This window comes from Tribolium madens, unplaced genomic scaffold, assembly GCF_015345945.1.
Source record: "Tribolium madens isolate multiple individuals breed KSU strain unplaced genomic scaffold, Tmad_KSU_1.1 Scaffold_96;HRSCAF=242;Tcas5.2_LG5, whole genome shotgun sequence".
Lineage (NCBI taxonomy): Eukaryota > Metazoa > Arthropoda > Insecta > Coleoptera > Tenebrionidae > Tribolium > Tribolium madens.
The window spans coordinates 14,160,574-14,180,870 of NW_025401068.1; the positions used below are offsets into that span (position 1 = coordinate 14,160,574).

Below are 20,297 nucleotides of genomic sequence, written 5' to 3' on the forward strand. Positions count from 1 at the left end.
TAATATAAATATTAATTTTTTTTAGGATTACGTATTGGGCTTAGTGCCTTTATATTAAACCTATCATTTTTTTAATTTATTATAATTAAAAAATTGAAGTTTTGAAATGAACTAACAATTCTCTTCTTGAGGGGTGCAGAGGCACATCTTTGCTTTGAACTAACGCAATAAAACGATCATGTTTGTGGGTTACACCCTGCGATCCGGCCCTATTCTAAAATTTATTACTTTATTACCAGTAGGTACCCGGGTCGGTATCTATCGGTCTGTCAATTTTGCTGTGGTTGATGGAGATATGAACACCGATGAGTGCGAAAGTGATAGCCGACTGACGCATAGAAAATCGGTTAAAAATGACGAATTGCAATGTTGTATGACACAAAAAAAATAAACATACAACTGCAGTTCAGGATTTACCGTTATCTTCTACGATGAAGAGCCTTAAATACAAATTATGTATTTGGTACTGCACGGGGACGGGGATGCCAGGACGTCAGTCACTGCATTAACACTCATAAATTAAAAAAATAGGCTTTAAAATTGAAAAACTTACCAAAGATGCAGATTTGTACTCTTTAATATGCTGCATCAATTTGAATTGGTCATCAAATTTTGGCACCAGCTGGGGAAGGAAACTCTGAACAAGATCCAGCAAAATATCATATGTTATTCCTTCATCTGAATAAGAAAAACTAAGAAGTAGATAGTTAAGATTCCATCAGTTTAACATTAAATATAAATGCTTAATATTTAACAAAAGTTTTTATCGACAATATACTACATTATTTACAAAATGAAATTATTGCAGTTGAAATAACATTATGGAGAATGTAGTTTGCAACAGTCCAAATCAGCCACTGCTCGAATCTATTGCTCTTAAAAATATTTTTATCTTAATAGCGTGTTGCAATTAAAAATTTCTGGTGGTGGCTGATCCGGCGATTGTAAATATCATTATACTAACCTTCAAATTTTTGTAGCAGTGTTACAAAATGCCACTGCTTCAGCAGCTTTTGGCACTTTTTGTCAACCGTACTCCTGCACTCCTCAAAACACAAACACAAATACATAAGAAAAAACAAATGACCATTAAACTATTCGTTCATGTAAAGACTCGTTTGAACAAAGTTGGAGCACATTCACCACACACAACGTGCAACTGCATGTTGTGGTGAGCATGCGCGCAATTTTTCCAAGTAATATTTACGTATTTACATTTGAAATTCCGTTTGTTATATTTTAAAATCTTTATGCTGGTTAAAAAAGAATAAACTGTTGTTGAATAATCGTTTTCATTGGTTATCATGTAAAGAAAATACATTATTGACTAAACAAAAATTTAAATAGATTTATTAACTATTAAATTATTACTTATTTATTACGATCTATAGTTTACATACTAAATAACAATACCGTAAAGAATATTTTGTTCAATAATATTAAATCAATAACTTAATGGAAAACCGGACATGTTATTTTCCAATGTTGGTTATTGCTTGAGAACATACATGGATTAGTATTAAACTTTTCTTAGTCAAACTAATCTATCATTTAGCTGTTACTATTCATTTTTCTCAGTGTGCATTTTTGTGAGTGACCATTGCATTGTGTTGACTAGTTCAATTTCCTGTCCGGCCCCATTTTCCGGTTATTTTAAGTTTTATGGTCCTCAAGCACATATAGACGGTAATTTTAACATATAAATGTGAACCTTCTGTGGTAAGCATGTCAGTAACGGGGGCCGAGGTAATGGCCCGAACAGGACACGTTCAGCAGCTGTACGTGGGCGGCTAACTCTGCACTTTTCACTACGTTCACTGCTCTTTGCTGTGTTCGAACACCGTAGCACATGTCCATAATCTCGACTCGATTGCACTTGCTAAATGTCGTCGTTTGTTTGCTAAAACGTGCTTCTCGCCAAGAAAATCACGGCCCACCCTTGACTATACGTGCGCTTTTATTTTGATGTTTTCGTAATGTACAAGCCACTTACACGTTTATTGTATTCCGTGTCTTGGGTAATAAACCCTCATTACGCGCAGATTGCAGCACGAGCTCTTAATCACCCGAGGAAAAAATGCCATCGATGCAGATTTTTTCTCATAAATGTTCAAATTATTTAGAACTAAGGCAAGTTTTACTAAACTGAAAAATATGTACCTACTTTGGAATTCCAAAAATATGCCGTTTTCTCTTCTAGAAATGTACTAATTTCATAATAAGTTTTTTATTTGGTGGGTAAAGTTAATACAGAGAAAAATACCAATTAAGATAAGATTTTAGAAACATGGTAAAAATGTTAAAAAAATTCTATCTATGAAAGTTTAAATTTTGCAATTTGACACTATTTATGTCTGTTCAAAAAATAATTTTCCAAGTTTTTTTGCTACAGGCTATTAGAAGAGGAAACAAGGAAGTTGTATACTATAAATTGTATATTTGTGGCTTTTATTGGCAAAATTTTTGTACCTTTATTTAATAATTATAAAAAAAAAAACATACAAGATCATAAATAATAAAAAAAATGTCAAATGTTAAAAAATAAATGTCAAAAGTCTCACAATTAGAATTTTTTTTCCATGTTCCTGATATCTTAATTGAATTTTTTTTCTGGGGCGCGAGTTCTGACACAAAAATACGTTTAATTCTTCGTTTTATTTGTGAAGTACACATCACGATTTGTAAAAATTGTTACTTTTTATCGATTTTATAGTCAAAGGTTGATAATAAAAAAGTTTGACAATAAAACTGTCGTTGGTTGTCACACAAAATTTTGTCATACTTTTTAAATTAATTATTCTTAGTAACATTTTGCTATTTTACGTTATTTTTTGTCAAAACCTACGACTTTTTATGATTTATCAATTTTGGTTGATTATACAAATGTCAAAATTGTTTGACAGATAGAATTTTTTAAACATTTTTTCCATGTTCCCGGTATCTTATCTTACTTGAAATTTTTCTCTGGGGCGCGAGTTCTGACTCCCTGTATAAAAAAATCTTCTATTTCGTGAAAATTGTATATTATCCTAGATTTTTTTTACAAATTACCAAATTCGTGAACGTCAATACCTCAAAAAATGCGACTACACAATGTAAAAACAAATAATCCGAGTGAATTTTTACATTATTCAATTTTCACATTTACCATTAAAAAAAATCAACGAATTTTATCATGTCGAAAAGATTCCAATTAATTATTTTTTTTTGCAAATTTTTAGGGTCTCACTGACATGCACTAAAAATCTTAAACAATATTAAAGCATCAAATTGAAGTCTATATATAATATATAATCCTCTATCGCTAGCAATTTTTTTTAATCAGTTAGAAATATTTATTTCTGCACCGGCCCTAAAACTTGGGACAGCACCCTGTACCTATATACTAGGTAAATCAAGTTTTATTTACAGCCCAAAAATACTCCTTTCTATTAAAACTAAAACTGTAAAAAAAGTGATTTTTTCAAATTGAAGAAATTAAATTGTTTACTTCTACGGTTATTTTTTTACTTTTGCTTCATTGACGAGACCCATCAAAATAGATGAACAAAGTAATTATACATTATTCTGATACACAATAATGACAGATAAAATTTTTTAAACATTTTTTCCGTGTTCCTGGTATCTTATCTTACTTGAAATTTTTCTCTGGGGCTCGAGTTCTGACTCCCTATATAAAAAATCTTCTATTTCGTGAAAATTGTATATTTTCCTAGACTTTTTACAAATTACCAAAATCTTTTCATGAACGTCAATACCTCAAAAAATGCGACTACACAATGTAAAAACAAATAATCCGAGTGGATCGCATCTTTCAAAAATCTTTAATAATTCGATTATTGACAGGGAATTTAATACACTAATGTAAAAATAACTATTTATTTTTTTATGAATTTTATTTTATTTTTATTTTACGAGTTTTCTATAACATTTTTTCTGTATCTTGTATATAATTAGTAAGTTTTCCCGGTTTACTGTGGTCCAGTATTTGCGATGAAAATCAGTAATAAATAAATTAATTGGTATTAATAAATAAAGCGTCTAATTTCTAATCTTGGGCGAAAATTTCAATTTCTCCAGAAAATCGTTATAAAAACATTCAGATTTGGTTATTTATTTGACTTGGTGAGGTCAAGTTTGCCGTCATTTATTACTGTTGCTGATGTATGAACAAATATAAAAAGCTGTTCCATTGAGCTTGATAAGACTTTGGTACCGCGGAATTTTTCTTATGTAAAATTCCATTTAAACCATATTTTGCAATTTTTTGCATGCTTCTTATTAAATTATCGGTACAGATAATTAGCTGTTTTCTTAATTTTTGGGTTACATATCTTGAGTACTTGATGGAATCCTAATTTATTTGTAATTTCTTCAGTTTTTTGTCCTATCCTATAGTATACTTTTTTTCATATTAATGTGCATCAAGTAGGTTGTAGAAGTCTAAATGCATCTTTAAAGGCTAATTCACCAAAATTTGTCATTAATGTCATTCAGAACAAATTTAATCACATCAATAATGATAAAAATCTTTATGTTTAAAACCCTATGTTAATTACGTTGTTAATTTTAATTATTTTTCGAAAAAATTATTTTTAAATTAGACTTGTTTGAATTTTTGCATGGTTTCCACCTTAAAAGTATCTCTTTCAACAATACTTCGATGCACAATAACGTGAAAACGGGAATAACTTACAAAAATATAAAAACTTGAGGTTTAATTTAGTGTCCTTGAGATCATAATGTATTTGTTGTGTTTCATGGAATAAAGAACTATTTATATTAAGAACTTGTTTATTGTGAGCGACGTTTCGACAACGGCCGTTGTCTTCTTCAGGCAATATCAATTTTTCGGGGGTTTGATGTTACTATGATGGACATGGGGGCGAATTGGTCGTGCCACACCAGTTTACATGGAAAATAATAACATCAAACTCTCAAAAACACAAAAATATCACATTACTTACAGGGTGAATATAAAGTATGGAACCAAGCGGTTTTATTTAAAGTAATATAAAAAATGTGATCGTATTTTCAGAACGAAATTTTGTTTTATTTTTGAGTTATGTGATTTTTTTTGTCAAAATTGCAATTTATGTGAAAATTTTTTTTTGAAAAAATTAAATATAAAGCAGATCCTTACAGTATAGCTTTTATGAGAAAAATGATTTTATAGTGGGTTGCCATTTAAAAAAATATTTTTTTTTGTAGAACTCAAAAACAAAAGGAAATTTTGAAAAATTTTATTCTTCATAAATCATCACATTTTTATAGTACTTTATTACTCACCAATTAGTTTTTTCAAAAAATAAATAGTTTAAGCAACAAACGTTTGGTTCCATACTTTTTATTCACCTGGTATAAAAACTTTTACATTGTTTAAACACTAATAAAAATTGTAACAGCGAGGTTAACAAAATGTTCCTAAAGTTATTTCGCCCCATGTCCATCATAATAATATCAAACCCCCGAAAAATTGATATTGTAGAATAGAAACAATTTTTGTTGTAAAAAAGGGATAAAAACATCTAAAAAGCTTCATCACAACAGATTATTAACTATAAAAAAAATAGTGTTGAGTAACATGTAAGAAATTAACAATTAGCTGCTTGAAAAAATTAATTATAAACTTGGGTACCTAAGTGGTTCCGAGTGTGAAAATCTGACATCTAGAATGAGAAGTGTGTAGAACAAAAAAAATATTTTGGCAATAAACTTACTGAGGTCATAAGGAATTGCAGAAAAATATTTAAAAAATTCTGTTCTTTTAAAGGTATAAAATAATTTTGAACATTAAAATTTTACATGTTTTATTCAAGTTAATAAATTTTAAATTTGGTTTTTACAAAGTCTATCAGAATTGTGTTTCTGATGTCAGTTTAAAAAGATGAATCATGAATCTGCTTCTGTAAACGTCGACAAATTATAATATATATATATGTAATTTTTTGTAGCTTACTTTTGTAAAAAATCGGCTATTTCACTAATTTTAAGGAATTTGTTTTACACAGTAATTTTATTAGTAAAGATAAACTTGCAACATTCATTACCCTTTCAAAAGTTATAAATTTAGAGTTTAGACCTATTAAAAACAAGTATGCTGTGTTTTTGTTGATAAGTATTCATATTTTTGAAGCAAAAAACTCAAAAACATAATTGGTAGCTATAATATGTGTAATGATGATTGAAGTCAAAAAACAATGTATTTCAGGGATTATGAAAAGATTATCATTCACGAATTGATTGTTCTTTGCGAAATTAATCGTCAAATCAAATGAGTTCCTTTACCGGAGCAGCACTGAGAGCAAATCGGGCGTGTTATTACTAACCACCGGGTGTGGATGCATTCGCGTTATTTCTGTTTTCTTTCGGCGATCGTTATTGCCACAAATAAACGCCAACATCCACAAGCAATACACGTGAAATACTAGAGCGACTTAATTCATCGTTTTGAAAGACTATTTGCATGCACTCCGAAGACAAGCGTCGTTTGATCTCCAACTGTTTATTTATAAAACCTGTGCGTTCCGATGAACGAGGGCCGACCGTTTCCATTATAAATATAGTTTTCTTATCATTTATGACCTGTTACAGAACACGATGTCAAATTTCATAGTAAACACTGCGATAATAGTATCTGTGGTGTAGAGCGCTTCTTAGCACAAGAATTTCAGCGAAACTGAAGAGACTGAAACTGAATTGGGCGCTATTTTTATTTCTTCTTCTCTATTTTTGCTGAATTTAATGTATTTAGAAAATTTAAAAACAATATATTTTTGTAGTAATCAGTAAATAACATGTGCAATAAAAAGTGTAAAGAAAATAGTCCATATTCAAAGTTGCAAAATGGCTCAAGTTGTTGAGTTTTGAAAAATAATACACTACTGTGTCAAAAACGATTTAAAAATCATTTTTTTTTTTTGAAAATTTGCTTGTTCGTAAATAGAGTGCTGAATACAGCTTGGGAGTATCAACTTTTAATTAATGCAATTAATTTGAGGGATTGCAGAAGATAAATAAAAGGTCTCAAAAATTAGTTTAATATTTATACAAATTTCCAAAAATATAAAAAATAATTTTTTTCATTTATTTTTGTTTTTAATTCAATATGCAAAATTATAAAAACAAAGTTCAAAAAAATATTTTTTTCATTTTGATGAAGATTACAATGTTCAGAAACAATTAATTCCTTTGTAAAACTTTGATCAATCGGTTCGAGAAAACAGTTTTTGATGGATCGATTTAAAAATTTAGAGCTATTGGGCGTACATTAGGTTGTAAAAAAAAAACTAGACACATTAGACTCCCTATCAATATTTGTAAATACGCGGTAGATTTACTACAACAACAAACAAAAAAAGTTCCATTTTTCTATTTTTCTTAAATCAGTGTTACAAATCAATTTAAAAAAAAATCGTTAAAACGTCTTGTAGAAAATTTATTCCAGTATTTGAAACTATCTTTACATTCTCAGTGTGGTCATTGGTTGCGGAGATATCGATGATCAAAGACAAAAAGACTCTTTTTTATTAAAAATAAAATATCTCAGCAACAAATTGATCTAAAAAGAACATAAAAAAGGCAAATTGAATCTGAATGAACAAGCTATCCGGCCATGCATTGATTTAACTAATAAAAATTTCCCCAACTCTGTGGAGCAAAAAAAAACAAAAAAAAAAACAATTACCTAAGAATTTTTTTCCCAAAAGATCTCAAAGCTAGAAACTTGAAGCTTCAAAATGGATTTTTTTAATCTCAATATGTACGACTATTTTTTTATTGAGGTACGATATTTTAAAAAATGTAAGAAATTTTTTGGAACAGTAGGTATATGTATAAAAAGTTTATGTAGAATGTTTTGTCGTTTTTAAGTAACATAAGCGATGAACGTGATCCATTTTCACGAAGGGAAAAATAGAAAATTTAAGACATCTTTGACATTAAAAGTGATTTTAAAGAATGCAACGTTACTAAAAAAAGATTAGAATAAGCACGAAATTCCAAATATTATTTAGAGTTATTATTACAGTAGAACCCCTCTATAACGAGAACTCAAGGGTCCAACGTATTTGCTCGTTATAACCGATTTTCGCTATAAACAGTCATGGATAATAAAACTTTTTAAACATGTACTATGCAAATTATTTTATTAAATACGAATATTAAAGAAGTTTAAAACAATATTTATGAAAAAAATCGGTAATTTTTGTTTGTTTTTTGTAATGAAGTATTTTTATCTTATCAATTGCACTTTTCAATAGTACAAGGCTATTGTAAAAGACATCGTGGTTAGGTGGAAGCACCCAATAACAAAAAATTTCATCTCTAGAAAATTCCCAATTTTTTCTGCAAATTGTTCTACTTATTCTTTTAACTTGGCCCCACTTATGGGCACTTTGGATTCACGATTCACTTTGAAACATTTAAAAACGGCTTTATCTAATTTAGCATTTTTAGCAGTTTGTACTTCTTCACTTTTGACAAAAATTCACCAATTGAACTCGTAATCTTGTCTCCCTCTTCTTTAAAATTATTGCTAATGTAGAATTGGCTAAATTTTTCTCTTTGCAGAGTACAGCTTGTTTTTTACCATTTTCGAACTCTGTTATTATTGATATTTTTTCTTTGATGGAAAATGTTTTTCTTTTCGAGGACGACATAATGATACAGAAAGAGAAGTGTTCTCTGTTTGAAAAGTTATTCAAGTCTGAGAAAGTGAGAAAAATAAGACCATTAGCGCGCAAAAACAAGATTTCCAAAAAAATTCTGGTACACAATACGTAATGGAGACTCGCAGGATTTTTATTTCTTTTAGGAACTCGTTATAACCGATCTGTTTCCAAAATTTCTCAGAATTTTTCGCTATTACCGATCTTGGACAAAATAAAAGTTTTGTTATATGCACCTCAATTCCAGAAAAATACTTGCTATAGAGGGAGAATTTTACATAGAGTAGTATACAAAACGGCAACGCACCAGACGATTTACTCGTTATAGCCGATTTTTTGTTATAACCGGGATTCGTTATAGAGGAGTTCCACTGTATTATCTTTTACCTTAAGCAAAAGTATATTATTTTCATTGGGTGCATCCGTAGTCGGCGCCCATAAAAATAATAATTTGAATTCTTAAGACAAAAATGAAGAAATGTATTGAGTTGAATTACGATTGAATCACTTTATTGGAATTTATTAATATATTAGGTTTTTTTTTTGTAAAATCGTCTTAAAATTAGGTCATTTATGCATTAATTTGCGGGCGTAAATAGTGTCTTTTGCGCCCTAAGTCCTAAAAAACAGCAATTGTAACATCTTTTATTGAAATATGTAGTTACAAACAATTAGCTAATACCTAATAGTAAAACTTAAAAACTAAAAAAAATTAACAAAATCATATGTTTACATTCACATTCACCATGCCTCAAAACCATAACCGAACGAATAATGGGACCACAAAGTAGATGGGCAAAATTTCTGCGACTCTTCTTTGAAATAAACAAGTAAAACGTTTTCATTAATCTGAAGCACAACGATATTTTTCTGGGTGCAACATAGCAAAAATTCATTGAAAGTTTTGTCATTGATTTCTCTTGACTTTCGTGGCAATAACTCAAGTGTTACAGCTTTCGCTTCTTCGGCTAAAATATGTATTTCTTCTTGTTTTTCGTTTTCGCCCATTTTATCACAAATTCAACTTCTTGAAACACGTCAATAATTTTTTCAGTATTTTGTTTTTATTTATTTGCATCACATTAGCAACCAACAACTCGGATTTTTGGGAACAAATCGTGCTATTTTTCAAAGCTTAAAGGTGGATTTGACAAAAAATCTTATTTGCATTTCGGGCGCGAACACGCCCTTTAGGCCTCGGGCTTATAATTCCGCCTTCTTCAAGCCCTTAATACAAAAATAACTATTTTTTAATTGCTAATTTAAGAAATTACCATTAATTAAATTAATTGAATTGATAGCGATGGGAATTTTTGTTTCAGCAATCGCCCCGACGTCGACTTTCAGCCCCATAACCGGGGAGAATGCAAATGGTGCACCATTCACCGGAAACGGAAATAGCAATACCTCTGTAGAATCAATCGAAGAACCCGTCAGAACGGCTAGTACCAGTTCGAGCCACTCGCCCCAGCCGTCTTCGTCGACAACTAGCACTTCCAATACCACTAGCACTAGCCTAAGCAAACCTCCCTACTCATATGTAGCCTTAATAGCGATGGCCATTCAGTCCTCTCACTTGAAACGAGCGACCCTCTCTGAGATCTACGCTTACATCACGGCGAAATTTCCCTATTTTGAGCGCAACAAAAAGGGGTGGCAGAACTCAATCCGGCACAATTTGAGCTTGAACGAGTGTTTCGTCAAGGTGCCACGCGAGGGGGGCGGGGAACGCAAAGGCAACTACTGGACTTTGGACCCTCAATACGAGGACATGTTCGAAAACGGGAATTACAGGAGGAGGAGGAGGATGAAGCGGCCGTATCGGAGCGCCCAGCCGTACCCCAAAGCCTTCTTTGGGGACACTTTGGGCCAGCATAGTCTACCCTTGGCGAGGAATATTTTCACACCTCCGACATACCCACCTCCATACTCCCGATACGACACTGCGACGTGGCTGGGGCATCAGTCGCAGTTGGCCTCCTACACCACCTGCAACAGTGGAGGATACTCCCAGCAGGGATATCCAAGTCCTGCTTTTAGTCCTTGCGGTGTGAGACAAGAGGCCACGGCGAGATATCCTCCCTACTGGCCTCCCGATAGTGAGTACCCCCCCGGCCCCCACAGTTCACCCCCTGCTGACCAACAGCTACTGTTACAGTGGTGACTACAGTGAAGGAGGAGCCAAGCAGCCCGACCTACCGGAAGTGCTTCTTTTGAGATGACATCGTGATTCGACACCACATTTCCAAGGTTTTTTCTTGTACTTTCTTTATTGAATTCATTTTTGTTATTAATTGATGTGGCTTGAAGCACTCAGAATTCATTAGTTTTGTTTATTTATATTCCGTCCGTTTCAAGCAATGGGATCGTTGATCCTTGTTTATATGTATTTATGTATGTAATTAAATTATGTATGTTTAACAATAATTTTCTATCTGTGAATTAAAATTTGTTTTCATTGTTAATTTTCTTTACATTTTACTAATGTAATAGCGAAAAGGTTTTAAATAAAATTTTCTCAGTAACATTTTTCCATAATTCTATTTATCAAATTGCTAAATAACCCTTACAATTAAAAAAAAAACGTAAGTTGAAAATTGATCAAATAAATATCTTAAAAAAAATGGTTGTTTTGCAACGTCTTACTCTTACGAGAAAAGGTAAGTACCTACACAACATACTTAGTTTTATGTACTTGTGTTTTTTTTAATAAAAAATTAAATACGTTATAAATAAATACGAATTTCATTTAAAGTTATTCAGGGTGAATAAAAAGTATGAACCCAAGCGTTTTTTTTTAATCTTTTGCTTCCAGAGAATAATAATTAATAAAAATTAAAGTGCTATAAAAAAAGCGAACAAAATTTTGTTTTCGAGTTATGTTTTCTTTTTGGCAATAACATAATTAAGTATGTGAAAAAAATTTTTGATAAAAATTGTAATCCTTAAATCATAGCCTTTATGAAAAAAAATAGTTTTGTAGTGGGTTACCATTTAAAAAAAATTTTTTTTTTTGCAAAACTCAAAAATAAAAGAAAGAGAGAAGAGAAAATTTATTCTTGATAAAACGTCCCATTTTTACAGTACTTCATTATGCATTAATTAGTTTTTTCAAAAAATGAATAGTTTAAGCAAAATACGTTTGGTTCCATACTTTTTATTCATCACCTGGTACCCTAAGGAAATCTTGAAACGCAAGCAGCAGTTAAATGAAGAGTAAATATATTTATTTAAACTATAATAAAAAGTTTTACGTTTTACTTTTATATGAAAACCTGCAAAAAAAACTTGGTACAGTATTTTAATGTGAGTTTCTTTTGATTGCCTAAATGATATTTTTTACAATACAAAAGGAAATTTGTAACAAAAATGGAACAAATAGTGTTTTTATTCACAAAAAGTTTTTTGAGGAAAATCATTAAACTTAATCCAAATATTTTTTTTAAATAGTTTGACGTTTTACATATTGCTGGTTGTTTGCCACAATAATGCACTGACAATTTTTATTTTAATCTATTAGATGCAAAAATAAAAAATAGGGGTTCCATTTATTTTTTTTAAGTTATTTAACTTTTATCAAACTTCTTAATTTTTTAATCTTTTCAAAAACACTAAAAAATTGTTACAGCTTTAGCTTCTGTACTTTCTTATTTGCAGAAGTAAGAAAAAAATTGTTCTAGCTGTCTTAGCTTTTGTGTAATAATTTTTTAAAAAGTGCATATTTTCGTCAAAAAAGACGTCTTATTTCTAAAACTAAGCGAAATCGACTAATAAAAGTTTAGAGTAAAAACATTGTTTTAAATAGCTACATCCAAAAATGCTAAGAAACATACGGTGTTTCATTTAAAGAAACACAAGTTTTTATTTATTTTTGGGACATGCACTAGATTAGTATCAATGTCCTATACATTTTTTTTAAATTTTTTCACCATATAAAAGTCACTAATGGATTTTTTCAACTCGCTGGGACACCCAGTATGTATTTTACTACCCACATACCTAAGGGAAAAGTGTTTCATTTCTGTCCAGAGATTGGAAAAAGAGATTTCTACCGAGGTTTGTATACAACTTTATTCACAAACGCATCTTTAATTTTCGTGAAAAAAGTAAAAAAAAGTTCAAAAACTTACTCGTCGACGAGTCAGCCGATTTCGTCATCATTGCGACATCTAAATACATAATTTTAATACTTATTTCAGTGTAAGTCACAATTTTTCTCTAAATGATTTAGTTCAAAAGTCACTACTTTAAATTAGTATCAATTCTCATTCAATAAAGATTTTGTTTTTTCCATTTGCAAACTTTTACACAACAAATTTTTAAAATGTTTCATTATCTCATTTTTCACGTTAATTGACTTACACTGATTGATAAAATTGTGTCAAAGCAAAAAAAATACTAAAATAATGTACAGTAGTGGTCTAAACGCGTACTCAAAACTTGAGTAATGTTTTTGTTTTTAAACGATAATTCATAGAATTCTGTATATTTCGTAGAACTTGTTGTATTATTAAATGAAAATTCAGGCTTCTAAATAAAACTAAACAATGTAATAATTTTATTGAGATTGTTAGTTTAACTTGCTCATTTTTGCCATGTTTCAACAGAGAAATATTTTTGTTTCTTCTCTATTATCGACAAGGATATTGAAGTTGTTATTTCGTCATTTGTGAATTATATTTTGTAAAAAGTGCTAATAATGCTAGACATTCGTTCTTCATTGTTATCAAAATTGTTAAAATTGATAAAAATAATAAGCTCTTATTTCCTAATATAGAAAATTGGGGCATCTCCAAGAGGTCGTTAACATATTGAAATGACCGAGAAAAATTATCAGTTTGCATGAAATTAAGTTTCATTAGACAGGAAGCATTTTAGATATAGATGTAACAGCTGAAGAAAAAGAATGCCGGATACACACCATATATTGCCGACTTCCACCCCATCTAACACTTGCGCTACACTTCACTAAAGCCACCCTTACCATAAGCTACTAAACACTATTTACAAAACAAGATATTTCACTCAAACATTTGCCGACTACGAACTATCACTATAAATCATGAAAAGTCGTCTTTAAAGTTACCGCTCAGTGCGTTTGATTAAATTATTTTTTATTTGTTTAAACAACACTAGAAAAATATATCAATTAAAGTAGTTCCCGACACGTGGGTGGGCTTAACACAAAAATACATCCAGAGAAAGACTGAAAATAAGTCGAATAAATAACCATTAAGCACGACAAAAAATAACTCTGGGATCTCACTGGCCAAAACTCAAGGGGTACACAATAAAAGTTAATAGATAGAATAAACATGCCAAGCGAAAAACCTCGTTAATGCTCTTTGCTATTAAATAAACCTTAAAATTCGGGCACTTGATTGACTCGCACCAAAGGATTATGAGGAGTTAAATAGTTGCTCCTCCATACTCAAAACAAACAAGTCGTGAAATGTTTAGTATGTATTTTGAAAACTGTCATTCGGGATCTTTATGTTTACTAAACGAAACCGAACGTTTTAACAAACACTCATCTCTGTATCACAAACATATCGTCGGATAGTAAATACCATTTTTTCAGGACGAATTTTTTTCACGGAAAATCGCACCAAAACCACTTTAATTAGCCATCAATTATTCTATTAAAGTGACTAGTGTGAGTTGGAGAAATGTAAAAATAAAGCAAGAAATTAAGTGTTAAGTGACACGACGCGACTTGACGTGCATTTCAGGTCGCTGAAACGATGAACAGGTGCTTCCTACATTATCACACTCGTGAATTATTTCTTCCATTGTGTAAAGTAGATACATCTATTTCGTAATTGGACATGGAGGCAACCTTGTAACCCGAAAATTTCATTGTTCTATTTTTTTTGAATTTTTTTAATTTTTGACAAGAAACGAGACAAAATTTGTAAATAGATAGATAAATCTCTTTATTCGTAATCGAAATTATACAATAGGGTCAAAAACAAGACAAGAAAAACACAAAATAACAATATGAATTTCAATATTTAATTTAAGTCACAGTCCATACAGGGTGAATATAAAGTATGGAACCCAAGCGGTTTTATTTTTAATCATTTGCCTCCAGAAAATAATAATTAATATAAATTAAAATAATATAAAAAATGTGATCGTATTTTCAGAACGAAATTTTGATTTGTTGAGTTATGCAATTTTTTTTGTCAAAATTGCAATTTATGTGAAAAATTGCTTTTGAAAAAATTAAATATAAAGCATATACAGGGCTGAATATAAAGTATGGAACCAAGCAGTTTTATTTTTAATCATTTGCCCCCAGAAAATAATAATTAATATAAATTAAAGTAATATAAAAAATGTGATCGTATTTTCTGAACAAAATTTTGTTTTGTTTTTGAGATGCGATTTTTTTTGTCAAAATTGCAATTTATGTGAAAAATTGCTTTTGAAAAAATTAAATATAAAGCATATACCAGATGAATAAAAAGTATGGAACCAAACGTTTTGTTCTTAAACTATTTATTTTTTTGAAAAAACTAATTAATGAATGATAAAGTACTATAAAAATGTGATGTTTTAACAAGAATAAAATTTTTCGAAATTTCCTTTTGTTTTTGAGTTCTACAAAAAAAATATTTTTTTTAAATGGCAACCCACTATAAAATCATTTTTCTCATAAAAGCTATACTCTAAGGATTACAACTATCTGCTTTATATTTAATTTTTTCAAAAAAATTTTTTCACAAATTGCAATTTTGACAAAAAAAATAGCATAACTCAAAAACAAAACAAAATTTCGTTCTGAAAATACGATCACATTTTTTTATATTACTTTAATTTATATTAATTATTATTTTCTGGAGGCAAATGATTCAAAATAGAACCGCTTGGTTCCATACTTTATATTCACTCTGTAGTTGTAATCCTTGGTTTTTATGAGAAAAATGATTTTATAGTAGGTTGCCTTTCAAAAAATATTTTTTTTTGTAGAACTTAAAAACAAAAGGAAATTTTGAAAAATTTTATTCTTGTTAAAACATCACATTTTTATAGTACTTTATCACTCATCAATTAGTTAAAAAAAAAAAATAGTTTAAACAAAAAACGTTTGGTTCCATACTTTTTATTCACCTGGTATATTCCTCCACAGAATAGAAACTTTTGTTGATCAACATTGTCTTTACTTTTTTCTTAAATTGAATTATATTTAAGTTCTTGATTTCTTCATTTAGTTTATTATACAATTTGGATTCCTAAAAATCGATACCTTGTTGGGTTCTTTTCAGGCGATGGTGAGGAACTATGAGTGAGTCTTTATTTCTAGTATTATACAGGGTGCGCCAGAACTCGCGCCCCAGAGAAAAATGCCATATAAGGTAAGATACCAGGAACATGGAAAAAATGTTAAAAAAATTCTTTCTATAAAAAAGTTTTAAGAGTTTAAATTTTGCACTTTGACTCGTATTTATTTCTGTTGCCAAAAAAATTATCCAAGTTTTTTTGCTACAGGCAATAGCCTGTAAGAAGAATAATAAGAAGAGGAAACAAGGAAGCTGTATCCTAAATTGTAACTTTGTTCCATCTTATTTGTGGCTTTTATTGGCAAAATTTTTGTACTTTTACTAAATAGTTATAAAAAAAACATATACAAGAGCATCAGTATCATTAAATAGACATAAAAAATGTCAAATGTCAAAAAATAAATGTCAAAATTTTTTGACAGATAGAATTTTTTAAACATTTTTTTCACGTTCCTGGTACCTTATCTTACTTGAAATTTTTCTCTGGGGCGCGAGTTCTGGCGCACCCTGTATGTATTAGGTATTTTTTAAAATTAATTAGGGGTCACGTGTGTTCTTTTTTAAATTTTGTGAAAGACATTTTAATGGAAGGTTTAACTATAACGGCTATATTTCGTGGTCCATAACTCAAGTTATAAATGTCGTAGCTTGTAGAAAATGGCGGAGATATTTCGTGTCCAATAAATTATTTTCGTAAACCCATTTATTATTATTATTTATTTTGATGTATATTTACAAATACCCAAACCAATTTTATGAATGAAGTAACAGGTTGATGCAGTTAGTAAAAAATTTTCTTTCTACTAAACGTTCTCCACTTGTTATAAAAAACAGTATTTTGATGATTTGGAAAATATTCAGACGTGATTCAGATAGTGATTGAAGTGTTATTTGGATACTTTTAACGCCTAAAATACAAAAAGCCTCTCCTGTCACCTACAAGGCATCAGCTGTTGGCAGTACGTCTTGCGACCTACGCTGTCAGCAAGCAGTCGCTGCTATTTTAAAAGAATCTCGCAGTAGTCACATTCCGGGCTAATCCCACAGGACCCCAAATTCTGTTCAAATGTGCGATGGCAAGCGATATGTCCATACTTTCTTGCAAGCACGAGATTCCATATTTCAAAACTATTTTTTTGCAAAAAAACACCGAAAAAAACTCAGTTCTTTAGACTGACGCAATTTATGTTTGAATTTGATACTTTATTGAAAAATTGTAAGAAAATACAACTTTGTCTCAAAAGTAAATAATATTTTTTAAATAAAAAATTAATTTCTGAACATAACTTAATGTAATGTTAAGTGGAATAAGATTAATTCAACCAACTAGACGCTAAATGTTAAAGGTTACAAAAAGAAGTAAAGCTTTCAACAAATGTGGTTTTCCTTCATATTTGACAGTCACAAACGCGATATATTTCTTAATTTTGTTAGAAACATCGTTCAAAAATTTCATAAAGTAATTTGTAAGGCTCGGATTATATGCAAAATGCATATTTGTTATTAAGAGGTATATCAACAAAATTGTAAGTTTTCTATGCATATCTAATGTTTTTTGATATGCATAAGCTAAATAAAAAATGCATATTTTGGCAACTTGGTGCATATTTTAGGAAATATTGCATATTTGTGCATATTTTCTTCAAATCACTAATTTCCGATTAAAAATTTCAGTTCAAGTTAAAAATTGGACAGTTTAAGCAAAATAATCCGATTACAAAATATTTTAAAGAACAAAATTTTGTTTTGTTATTCTATTTTTGTTGTCTGAATTATGATATACATATGTGAAAATCAGGACCTTCATGGGAAAAATGTTTTTTTTGGTGGTTTGCCTTTTAAAAAAATAAATATTTTTGTACAACTCAAAAACAAAATAAAAATTTTGAAAAATTGTATTTTTGATTAAACATCACATTTATATAGAACTTTATAATTCATCAATTAATTTTTCCAAAAAATAAATACTCTAAGCAAAAAATGTGATTTGATCTGTAAAGTAGATCAGATTTCTTAGAAAGGGTTAATTACTAGGTTATTAAAATGGCTTGTCTTACGCCAAACCAATTTATTTATTTTTTAGTTTAGTGTATTTGAGGAAAAAAAAATTATCCCAACTTTGATTTTTTATTGTTAAAAATTTTGTATATCGATGCATATTTGGCAAATATTGGAGCATGTTTTTTTAATCTTTTGTGCATATTTTTATGAAAATAGGTGCATATATATGCGCATATTTTACGAATTTTTCGTGCATATAATCCGAGACTTAGTAATTTGTATAAAATCGAGTTTTTGAAAACTTGGCCCCATTTTTCGGCAGATGCCGCCTGGCGACTCGCATAGTTTATTGGAAAAAGTTGGAAGCAACACACCGTTTTTTTGGAATCATTTAAATTTCTCGAAATTACTTGGAAATTATATCTCCATATCGTAAAAATAAATGTGCATGTTTGTGCAGTTCACACATTTGTTGGCCGATTTAACCAGTGTAAGCCTCAAAAATCCAAACAAATAAAAGTGTCAGCATGTCGGATTTATTCGGGCGTACGAAATTAGCTCGAATCTGTATTAGTCTAGTGATAAATGTTCCTCATTTGCCGCCTCGACAATTTGTAGACATTTAGGAAAGCAGTTTTTTTTCGGACATAAATCTCGCTTTTAATAGTCCGGAATGTTAACGTGTGTGTCATTAGCTCTCTCCACACTTTCTTTTGTGTTAATGTATTCTTCGTTTTGCTAAGTTGAGGGTGGAATGTTATTAAGATGTTTTGGTTTCGTGTCCAGATTTTAATAAACAGGAACAGGCGTTTTGGCCGAGAACAATAAACAACTGGATAAACAAACATGTGCAAATTTATTGCAGTTCGTTCTTTAAATCAAATTAGATATGGCATTTAATAGGCCATAAAGGACGCCACCAATTTATTATACTGGACTTTCCAGAAGTTGTTGGGTAAATCAGGCTAAACTTAGGCTGCAGCCCCCAACTCAGTCAAATAGTGCAGCATTTACTTGACTCCGAGCTTAAATTGCATCATTAACTAACATTTTTAAGCAATGCATTTAGTACTAAGTAAGTTTTCTAAGTATTTCTTGGAGATGGGAATATCTTTTATTTATAATCATTAATTTTGACCTTTTGGAGGTTGGAAATTTGTCATTGCATCTCTTGGTTGGGAAGTACTTACACAAAGTATTTACCGGGTGCGGCATCGGTTACGCCTATTGATAAATCGCTACTTCGAATTTATTAAAACTGGCGATATTTCATATACCTAACTAATTATTGATAGGGTACCTATAATTTGAGAATTTTTCTAATTTTTTTGATAATAAATGAGTCCGTAACAGTTTTGTGTGTTTTATGGATACTTTTTTTTAATTTACCTACAAAGTTTTTACACTAAATGAATCTGTACCTGTGCATCAAATTTTGATATCACAATTTGAAATTTTGACTTGGTTAGCCAAATAATCGCTTTTTTTTATTTAAACACAAACCAGACCCGTGATTTATGACAAAATGGTATAATTTGCCTACAAAAGAATCATTTACTGGTAGCCGACCGCTTTAAAAATCTTTTTCTTGTAAACCTTGGAATCTCACCCCAATTGCAACCTAAATTTACCTTTGTAAAATTTAAATTTGTCACCTAAATTAAGATTAGGATGGAAAATTGCGTTTAATTCAAAATCTAATTGGTATTTTTTTTCTGATTATGTAAACAATTGTAGGAAGTGAATCTGCGTAAGTCAGTATAAAAATTAGGATTAAACTTTTTGAAAGAAAATTACTTTTTATTTTTTTTTGGCGTTGTTTGTAAATGAAAAATTACCAAAAAATTCGAGAATGTACCTTACTAATGCCCAGGTAAGTGTGAAAAAATTCAACAATTTTATTTAATTAGAAGTGGGGATTTTCTTTCTAGACGTAAGTGATGCTGCACCCGGTACAAACCTGGGTGTATAAATTCAAACTCGATTGTAATAATATACTATTGTATCAGTTTTGTTAAATTGATAAAAAAAGGATGTGCAAATGCAATTATTATGAAATGAAAGGTTTTCTTATGTTTTTATGTGTTTTATTTTTAAGTAAATTTCAAAGTCTATAAAATACAAAATAAAAAACACAAAACAACAGTAAGTGTTGTAATATTTTTTTTTGTAATCTTATTCATAACGTCGATTTATAAAAGTAGTGTTTTATTTTTTACAATAATCAAATCTGTAAAAAAACACTTCTTTTTGAAGTGAATTCAATTTGATCAAAAGATATTCACACCTGTACGTTAGACAACCAAATATACACGAGGTAATTGTTGTCTGCAAACTTAAA

General features: G+C 29.9%; 1 protein-coding gene across 2 annotated transcripts in view; it reads left to right on the plus strand.

Annotated features, from left to right (window-relative positions):
* LOC123012953 (forkhead box protein L2-like) overlaps positions 1–11,194 on the plus strand; it is a 25,946-nt gene extending 14,752 nt beyond the window's left edge. The window contains exons 3-4 of one of the 2 annotated variants that reach the window (XM_044411199.1): positions 9,992–10,768; positions 10,828–11,194. In XM_044411199.1, the coding sequence (XP_044267134.1) occupies positions 9,992–10,768; positions 10,828–10,886 (836 nt within the window). In that variant the 3' untranslated portion in view covers positions 10,887–11,194. Of the gene's footprint in view, positions 1–9,991 lie in introns of both variants that reach the window. The other variant, XM_044411198.1, reaches the window with a different exon arrangement.
* The last annotated feature ends 9,103 nt before the right edge of the window (positions 11,195–20,297 follow it).